This window comes from Triticum urartu, chromosome 5A (genome assembly GCF_056163025.1).
Source record: "Triticum urartu cultivar PI428250 chromosome 5A, HENAU_Tu73, whole genome shotgun sequence".
Lineage (NCBI taxonomy): Eukaryota > Viridiplantae > Streptophyta > Magnoliopsida > Poales > Poaceae > Triticum > Triticum urartu.
In genome coordinates, this window is record NC_141877.1 from 293,815,223 (window position 1) to 293,825,654 (window position 10,432).

The following is a 10,432-nucleotide window of genomic DNA, read 5'->3' on the forward strand; positions in this document are numbered from 1 at the left end:
TCTCCTCCTTTGTAACCGACCTTGTGTAACCCTAACCCTCTCCGGTGTCTATATAAACCGGAGGGTTTTAGTCCATAGGACAACAACAACTACAACATACAATCATACCATTGGCTAGCTTCTAGGGTTTAGCCTCTCCGATCTCGTGGTAGATCTACTCTTGTACTACCCATATCATCAATATAAATCAAGCAGGACGTAGGGTTTTATCTCCATCAAGAGGGCCCGAACCTGGGTAAAACATTGTGTCCCCTGCCTCCTGTTACCATCCACCTTAGACGCACAGTTCGGGACCCCCTACCCGAGATCCGCCGGTTTTGACACCGACACCCTCCAAACCCTAGGGCGCAGCTAAGGGGGAGAGGACTTGGACTCCAAGTCCGATCCTATTCCTACTAGGACTCCTTCCTTTTTGCCTTCCCTAGTTACATGGGCTTTTGAGGACTTAGTGCACCTGGCCCAATAAGGCTAGGGCACCTCCCCGCAGCCCATACAAGTCCTTGGGTCATGGTGGACCCAATTGTGGACTTCCGGACCCCTTCGGAATCCTCCGGAACCTTCTAGAAGCTTCCCGGTACAATACTGAAAAAACTTCACTTTTTCTGGAACCCAAAATATGACTTACCATATATAAATCTTTATCTCTAGACCATTCCGAGACTCCTCGTGACGTCCGTGATCTCATCCGGGACTCCGAACAACATTTGGTTACCACTCATGAAATATCCCAATACTACTCTAGCGTCAGCGAACGTTAAGCGTGTGACCCTGCCGGTTCAGGAATTATGTAGTTATGACCAAGACACCTCTCCGGTCAATAACCAATAGCGGGACCTAGATGCCCATATTGATTCCTACATATTCCACGAAGATCTTTTATCAGTTGAACCTTTATGACAACATACATAATTCCCTTTGTCTGTTGGTATGTTATTTGCATGAGATTCGATCTTCGGTATCTCTATACCTAGTTCAATCTCGTCACTGGCAAGTCTCTTTACTCGTTCTGTAATACATCATCTTGCAACTAACTCCTTAGTCACTTCGCTTGCAAGCTTCTTGTGATGTGTATTACCGAGAGGGCCCAGAGATACCTCTCTGATACACGGAGTGACAAATCTCAATCTCGGTTCACGAACTCAACAGACACCTTCGGAGATACCTGTAGAGCATCTTTATGATCACTCAGTTACGTTGTGACGTTTGATAGCACACAAGGTATTCCTTCGGTATCCGGGAGTTGCATGATCTCATGGTCGAAGGAACATGTATTTGACATTAAGAAAGCAGTAGCAATAAACTGAACGATCATATGCTAAGCTAACGGATGAGTCATGTTCATCACATCATTCTCCTAATGATGTGATCCCGTTATCAAATGACAATTCATGTCTATGGTTAGAAAACCTTAACCATCTTTGATCAACGAGCTAGTCTAGTAGAGTTTACTAGAGAGTGGTATTTGTTTATGTACCCACACATGTATTTAAGTTTCTGGTCAATATAATTCTAGCATGAATAATAAACCTTTATCATGATTTAGGAAATATAATAATAACCATTTTATTATTGCCTCTAGGGCATATTTCCATCATCTGGGGGATGGCACCGGCACCTGCTCAGGTTGGCGGCGGCTCCTAGCCTCCTTCAAAGAGGGTTACTATGGGAGGGGAGGGGAGAGTCAGAAGTGAGGGAACATGCTGACCTAAAACACCCAATTTTGGGGTAAAGGAGGGAATGGGCCAAAATTTTGGAGCCCAAATTTCCCTTTCCCTTTCCCTTTATTTAGTTAACACGATGGATAAGGTGTAATGGCATCCGTGATCTACAGATTCAGGATTAACTAGCCGATTAACTTAAATATCGGCCGATATTTAATTCAATAAATATTGTTATAACAATATATATCAAGTATAGTAAATCATATGTATTTTAAATTTTAGTTGCCATGTTATCAATCCAAATTTTCATCAACTAATTCCTGCAGCAACACGCAAGTTATCCTCTAGTTAATCATAGTGCTCGGGAAGGGATAGAAACGCCGAACTATGCAAATCAACTGCTGTAGCCACTGAGAATATACCGTTAAGGATAAAATTGATGAATTACATACAATCACCACGGCAACATCCCCAATATGACAGCAGCCAATATACTACCTACATCACCGACTGCGCCCCCTCTAATCTATGATCACATCGGCTAACACTTGTGCCGCCTCTGTGAAACACAGACTATCACATTCAGCTATATGTATGACTTTCTTCAATTTTGCTCTTATACTCACTAACCTCTCAGTACAGCAGAGCAGAGTGGTGCAGCTTCCTGCAAGCCAGCTCCCATCTTCTGACAAAAATGCATTTCACCATTAGGCTACCTAAGTGGGAAGCATATCGACAGCATCATCGTTGCAGGAGACTCACGAACCCTAGATACCAAGCTTTCACCGGGCGAGCATCAGGTAGCCTACCCCAGGATTTTAGTCAGCCTGTGTTCAGTGTTGTTGAGCCAGCAAGAGAAACATTTTGGTCCATCACCGTTTGCCTTTTCATGAAGACAGCATACAGAAGCTCGTTCCAGGTATCAGGAACTCCAGGCAAGCACCAATGGCTGCAATCCTGCCTGTGCAGAGGGACAGGCCCTGAAGGGCTGAGGTATACTGAGAGGTGACCATCTTTTCGCTGTGATGTCATCTGTGTCACGTTCAATATAGCTAACCCAGGTAGCTTGGGTCTGATGCTGCTCCCAAGAAAATTATGCACAGGTTGAAGCATGTCAGCCCATTGCTCCAGTGATTTAACTGGTGTCGCATCAGGAAGAGTTTCCAAGTGGCAACTCCCTCCACTCCTCCAGTCACCACCTCTGAGGAAAACATGGATTACTCTAGTTAAAGATCAGTCAATTTACTCATGTATTTAAATAGTTAAATAGATTTAAAAAAATCAAGAACAAGAGAAATTGATGCAATGTTTGATAGCATAGAAATCAGGAAGCCAACATTTATTTGCCTTTTAAGTGCCTATATAACCCATACTGTCATATATTGTATTTGGTAAAATTGCAAAACGGCTGGTGAAAGATGGATCATATATTGAACAATATGTTTTGGTGAAGTGAAATTCATAAAGCTTTGAATAAAAAATATAATGAGTAAATTCTGACTCCAAAATTTATTGTGTCAAACCAAGCAGCCTGTGATGATTGTTTGGGGCCTTGAAACATAAGCACTCTCAATGAAAATGCTTTAGCAAGGAAACATAAAAAGGAAGACGTAGCGTTCATAAGTCGTTCATTGTACAGACCTGAAGTGCACAGGAGCATAAGTACGGAAGATGACGTGGGTCTTGCTTGTGTTAACTTCTTTGTGAAGCCAATTGAATAGTGTCCGTATTGATTTTTGGTACGCATCAGTAATAGTCATCTCCATCTTGACCTCACTTCCTTCTTGGAAATAGGCACCCCTGGTACAGACAAAGTAACCCTAGTTTTAAGTCGATTACGGCAGATGCAATTGTGGTGGTTCCACAAGAAATGAACCACAGGTAAAGATATCATCACATAGATCAGGTTGGGGGCCAGAAATCGCATACTATTAAGTTCTATGTATGTTTTATTAAAGAACAAAAGAATTCATAGGCCTATTTTTTAGTGTATTTAGCTGTAACCACATCTTAACATCCCATACCCTCAGTAGTTTCATGAATCATGCTATCACAATTCTGTTAAACAACTATCAGAAAAGTATACATGTGAACAAATTACAAGAGTGTGTATACTAATCAAATGCTACTCTGCTGGTGCGTATACTAATCACCAGTAGATGTTAATTTCGAATATGAAAGGTGAATTCGTGAACACGAAGAAGGTGATGGTAAAAAAAAAGGACGACGTCTACAAGAAACATTTAAACTGAGACAGGACAAGTTATTAAGTCAATATAATGTATATTCTTAGTTGCTTACCCTCGGATAGTTTTCTCGTAGTTCCACCAATGCCCAGTGTTAAAGATCAAAATATCAGCACTGCTCCACTTACCGCGGCCCGACATCCAATCCATGGCGTCCACCCTAACTGTGTACTTAACAACCTTAGGGGCTCCAGCTGGTGCACGGCCTTGAAGGACTATAAAAGGAGACCTGTAATACTCCACAGTGCAATTGTAGTCGCTAAACTTGAAAATCAAGAAACCCATGTGCTTTGTGATGGGACTCCCATTAATTTCATAGATGGACTTCTTGTTAGGAACAGCACTAGAGAGCATACAAAGCAGAGACTCCCATTGGTTCCTTCCAATTGAATCACCAACAAATACCACCCTTCTATTCCGTAGCTTCTCGAGCATAAATTTGGCATCGAATCTAGGAAATGGGAGGAAAAAAGATTTAAGTTAGAAGCTGAGATAAATTATGCTTAGAGGAGAAAAGCATATTGTTCAGGTTGTTCCGCTCACAAACATGATTAGCAGTAAGCAAAATCATGAACTTACATAATACAAAGGAATTGATAATCAGCTGTTATTTCGAGGATTTCAATTTGCAAAGAGTTTCAAGTTTCTCAATGGCACGGCACTCAGTAATATCATTACTGTGATTATTCTAAGTAAAGGTGGACTATATCACAATTCACAAGCACCATATGTCAGAGTTCAAAGTTCATTACAATGCACTGCTCTTGAGTTTCACCATAAAGGCTCATGATTTGTCTGTCCATTAGTGATGTGCTAAGCACAGTAAACTATTTGCTGCAGTCACAGTCATACACATTATAAGATCCAACACATGCACCCGTCCTCTTACATGTTGCAAACATGCGGATTTCCTAAATTACACCATCATTGACACAAATTAAATGGCAGCAAATAGCGGCACAATGTGTTGTTATTTAGCTACTCATGAAATGATGGTGACCCATGGTAAAGCATGGCTACAGTCAGCACTAGCCCCATGTAACTAACATCATCATCCCTAATTGTTTGGTAGTAAAACTATACGACATAATGCTGCTGATGGTATTAGATGGCGATTTATTTCATAAAATTAATTTGGGGTGAGACTTGTATTGCCTACTGAGACATCATTTTTTAGAAAATTAAATTTACGTATTAACTTCACCTAAATTGGGTTGGGTTACCCAAAGAAAAAGAAATCTGCAAACATTCAACATTCTACAATTGCATGAGGATTCCCATCAAATTAACTACCCTAACATAGCAATATTCCAGCATAGCTATGTAAGTTGTGTTCGAGAAAGAATAGCTCTGTGAGATAGCCTATAATTGTACTCCCTCCATTCGGAATTACTTGTCGCAGAAATGGATGTATCTAGACGTATTTTAGTTCCAGATACATCCATTTCCAAGACAAGTAATTCCGAACGGAGGGAGTAGTTATGAAGGACAACGAAATAACTTCAATTAAAGGATATTCACATGCATGAAAACAAGAAATTTAACTAAGAAAGCTAACCAACAACATATCCCACATTTCACCGTGCAGCTGAACATAACACTAACAACAGAAATACCAGAGGACTTGGCAAATTACAGGAAGAGACCACTTCCAATCACATGTGGTAAGAAAGATGGCAACATCATGTCAGACCCAAATAATTGAACAATATCATTATTTTCCCGAAGGCTAACTCATGCATAACATTATTTTCCCGAAATAAGTAATATATTTACCCGAAGACTAACTGAGTGCATAACATTATTTTCTAAGTCAATCAGAGCAAAGAGTTAAAGGGTATTCACAATCATACTGTGCAGTGCCGACTCCAAAGGTGAGACGGTCACCTGCGGCACCGTGTTCGGATAATCTAATACTCCCTCCGTCCCAAAATAAGTGTCGCTGATGTAGTACAACTTTGTACTATATCAGCGGCACTTATTTTGGGATGGAGCGAGTATTAAGTAGGGTTAAGATTATAAAATGCACACCCATGGATCCACATCTCACAAGTCAGAACTACTGCTGCAATTTTAATTCCCGTTATATAGAAAATGCACCATGTTGATTGCTAACTCTGGGCATCGTTAATTCAATCAGAGCAAAGTGTGAAAAGGTGAGTTCCCAATCGTACTGTGCAGTACCAATTCCTAAGGTGAATCGGTCGTCCGCAGCACCATGTTCGAATAATCTAATGTTTAGTAGGGTTCAGATTATAAAATGCGCACCCATCTCACAAGTCAGAACTGCTGCTGCAATTTTAATCCCCAATATGTACAAAATGCAACATGTCGATCGCTAGATTGCATCACGTTTATTTAACAAGCCATCGCCATCCTAATCTCTTCTTTTTGACAAGTTCGCCGAAGAAAGTGCTAGAAAATCCCAACTGGAAACTATAAACTGCAAAGCCAACCTATCCACGTGACCAAGGACCCGTAATGGATTGGAACTTGTGAATAGAAATGCGAATTGTGCATTCACCTCACCAGAGAGCGCCACGTCGAAATTCATGATTGACAATGAATTTAAGGTTCTACTAGTGACTAGAGATTTCTCTTACTTACACAACAAGCTTGGGAAAACAACAGATTCAAGTCGATTCTTTAAAAAAAACACGGAGGGGGTACTAGTAGCAACGGCACAAGCAAGAAGTAGTGAAGTCCAACCAACCTGGGTAGATCGCAGCGCGACGGCTGCCACCGCCATTTGACATAGGAAGCGTCCGGCCGGCCGTTCTCCGAGCACCGGAACCCGACGTCTAAGAAGGGGCAGTCCTTGGACTCGTAGAGCGGGTAGGTGTCATCCCACACCCAACTCCCGTCGAACAGGTCGCACTCCTCCCCTACCACCATCGCCGCCGCCGCCGCCGCCGCCTTCTTAACGGCGCCGCTCCCCCTCTCCGCCGACGGCGACGGCGACGCCTCGGCCGCGATGGAGACCCCGCCGCTCCAGAGCCTCCTGGGCGCCGCGAGCGCGTAGTCGACGGCGGCGGAGCAGCGGAGCGAGGCGGCACAGACGAGCAGCAGCAGCGCGGCGGTGGCCGTGGCCACCACGGCGAGCCCCACCATCCCGGCCTTCTCCAGCGGCCTCCTCATCACCCGCCGCGCCAGCCGCTTCGTGGGCGACCCCACCATCGCCCCTCCCTTCCCCTCCCCTCCCCTCCCTCGTGAAGCAAGGAGAGAAGAGACCAACAGCACAGACAAGAGATCTCCTCCTCCTCCTTGGCCGGCCGAGCGCGAGCAGCAGGCTAGCTAATCACGAGCACCCGCGGCTTGTGCGTGCCTGACATAAAGGAGTGGGAAGTTGGAGGGAGTGGGGGAGGAGGAGGAGAGGGGAGTTGCAGAGAGGCCGAAGTTTATGAGACGAGACGGGGATGTGGACGAGCGGGGGAAGGAAGCAGCAAGCGAATCATCTGCGTTTTGATTTGGGGGAAAGCGATGCGTGTGGGGAGTATTTGGCATGTACTACGACGGCTAGTTCCAAGTACCCCGTTCGTTCGCCATCATGAGCCATTACGGCATTACGGGTTATGTGTTGGTGTGGGTGAGGGGCCGTGGAAAGATGGGTAAGGTAGAAGTGGAGGCGGGGGAGAACGCTGGATGGGAAGCCTGCAGATCCGGACGTGCCGGCTAGGATAGGCAGGAGTAATGAGTTGGTGATCCACGATCAAATTTTATGCTAGTACTAGTACTAGTATGATTGGAAGTACCAGTACTCCAATTGTCATCAAGTTACAGCATGCAACTTCTAATCCTTGTCATTTGCTCACCATATCTTTTTTTTATTTATTTTTAATTCATTTGCTCACCATATCTGGTTTATACTTTATAGGGCATGTGTGGCTTGTTTACTCCTTAATTTGATTAACGAAGCATGTGCTATATGTCACCAACGACATATTATTAGATTTACGTTCGAATGTAGGAAAGAAGATTGTTGTTTCTTGTGAGGAAAACATGTTAGTCGAAATGGCTCCTTGGCATTATTGGGACTGAAACATAAATTCAATATTGTATCAGTGCAAGGAGGTCTCGAGTTGAAGATCAATACTCCACGTCTACATCGACTCCACGTCTAGGGTCTAAAGGAGTCTGCACGTGCGAGGAATTGTTGAAAATATATTGTCAGCGTCCCTCCACCAGTTCGGACTTTTAGATGAAATAGTTGGAGCATGCAGCGACACACGCAAAACCACACAACCAGTCCTAGGTGAGTCTATGTTGGGGCACAAGTTGGATTGACATCATGCACATGCAGGTAGATAGTGGTCGTGTGCCCACCGGCGAGGGCTCTCCGTGACCTCGTCGGATACGGGGATAACGTGGCTGGCTACGACATCGCTAACGAAGACAAGGAAGCAAATTGACCAGTGTGCATGGGGAAGGCTTTTAGTTTTGATCGCCACCCATATTAGGCACCTAGTCAAGCTCGAGACATGGAGCTGCGTAGTCGCCAACAAGGGCTCACCAAGACCTTGTAGGAGGCAGGGACGTCGATGCTGCCTGAGGAAATAAGATTTGAAGGAGGAGGAAGCCAACAACATATATATTTTCTAAAATATCCACACATGAATTTTCGGAATTTGCCAAAGAAAAAGAGATTTGCCAAGAGGGGAGCCATCAAAATAGGAAGTTACATAAAAAAGAAAAGAATTGAGCGTGATGGAAAATAAGGCAATTTAACAATTATGGCACTAAGGGGGTCCGGGTATTGCATAATTCTTCAAGCTTGGTGAGCTAGCAAAGCAAGATTGAAAAGCTCAAAATCAGGAAAAACTGAGGCTACCCATGAACTGAAGTTGTGTCATAGAATCCCATGATACTCATGCGGGCTTGCGGTTGCCATCTTTACTGCCCCGTCATAACTTTTAGATAAGTGAAGTCAAATGTTTACATAGGCCTCTTGGAAGTTTGAACCATGACATGAAATATACTAGAACAACTTTAGCCACAACCTTTATCAAAACTTCTTTACCTGTAGCCGACATGGTCTTCTCGATCAAACCAATAACCTTTTTCAGAGTCTTATCTTTGAGGTAGTTAAAAGAGACATTCCTTGAAGAGCCAACATCTTAAGAAAATCCTAGGTACCTTTCACTCAAGGATTCATTAGGCACATGAAGGATATTCTTAATCAATGGACGGGTACCATTGGGGCAACCCTTACTAAAAACATAATAATTTATCATGATTGATACGTTGTCCATAAGCCCGACAATAATTATCCAACAAAAGAGACACCTCATCCCATCTCCCAGTGCCTTGACGAGCAACAGGTTGTCGTCTACAAACAAAATGTGATTAACTGACGACTTTGATGCTTGCAAGGTTTGACGACTGAACACTAGATTTCAAAAGACATGAAAGGCCCTCTGCTGCCAACAAGAAGAGATATGGTGATATTGGATCACCTTGATGATACCTCTCCTAGGTTTAAAAGACTCCATTTTTTACCATTGAACAACACTAAAAAGGATACTGAACTGAGCATACCCATGATAATGTCAATCCATGGTGAACAAAATCCTAGCTTTGCCATGACAGCTCGAAGAAAAGCCCAATCCGCTCAATCACAGGCTTTCGTCATATCAGGCTTTTAGCACAAAGTCTGTTCTTTTAAGCTTTGTTCCATTTCATGAAGTGTAAGCACTCATACCAAGAAATGATATTGTCGATGATGAGCCTTCCAGGCACGAATGTATGATTGCTCTTACGATATAATGTATGGATGATCTAATTTTTTGAGGGGCAACAAAACTTTATCTAATTAGGAAAACTTCGGGAATACAAATAATATCTGGTAAAAACAAAAGACATATGTGACGACCAAAAGTGAAAGTGATAGTTATCGACTAGAGGGGGGTGAATAGGCGATTTTTATGCAAGTCTTCAAACCACGAGGTCTTTGAAGACAAACAATAGAAATGAACCTATTGATATGGAGCAGAAGGTAGACTACACTAGACAAGCCATAGTCAAGTGTGCAATGAGGTGAAAGCACGAAGACTATCAGCAGCTATGTAGTATGGATCGGGATGGAAGACAGTATGAAACCAAACAATAAACAGTCTTCACTCAGTGAAGTCAATCAGATCATACAGGCAATGACTTCACGAAGACAAACTGTAAAGTAAAGGGAAGTGAAGGATAGAACCAGTTGCTTGGTGAAGACAAGGATTTGGTAGAGCAGTTCCAGTTGCTGTGATAACTGTACGTCTAGTTAGGGGGGCTGAGATTTAACTCAGAAGACCGCATCTTCACCTTATCCCCCTTGAGCTAAGGACACACAGTCCTCGCCCAATCACTCTGGTAAGTCTTCAAGGTAGACTTACAAACCTTCAGAGACTTCGTTCACCGGCGATCCACAATGACTCTTGGATGATCAGAACGCGACGCCTAACCAGTTGTAGCATTCACAATCCTCAAGTGTAACAAGTCTTCAGGCCACGCGGACAGAAAGACTTCAGTGATGCCTGATATCTC

The 10,432-nt window shown here is 43.3% G+C and overlaps 1 protein-coding gene across 1 annotated transcript; it reads right to left on the minus strand.

Annotated features, from left to right (window-relative positions):
• Positions 1-2,031: 2,031 nt before the first annotated feature.
• Positions 2,032-7,511, minus strand: LOC125508637 (protein trichome birefringence-like 11). The gene is made up of 4 exons (XM_048673395.2): positions 6,621-7,511; positions 3,963-4,358; positions 3,303-3,461; positions 2,032-2,862 (listed from the first exon to the last, which is right to left on the minus strand). Exons 1-4 carry the CDS (start codon positions 7,082-7,084, stop codon positions 2,484-2,486), a joined length of 1,398 nt encoding a protein of 465 aa, XP_048529352.2. The 5' UTR covers positions 7,085-7,511; the 3' UTR covers positions 2,032-2,483.
• Between the last annotated feature and the right edge of the window lie 2,921 nt (positions 7,512-10,432).

Bases quoted from the DNA above. Each gene is read 5' to 3' on its own strand.
- LOC125508637 (XM_048673395.2), bottom strand. From the start codon at position 7,084: ATGGTGGGGTCGCCCACGAAGCGGCTGGCGCGGCGGGTGATGAGGAGG. The intron at 4,359-6,620 runs GTTGGTTGGACT...CCCATTTCCTAG, and splicing joins TCGCGCTGCGATCTACCCAG to ATTCGATGCCAAATTTATGC. The intron at 3,462-3,962 runs GTAAGCAACTAA...TGTCTGTACCAG, and splicing joins TACGAGAAAACTATCCGAGG to GGGTGCCTATTTCCAAGAAG.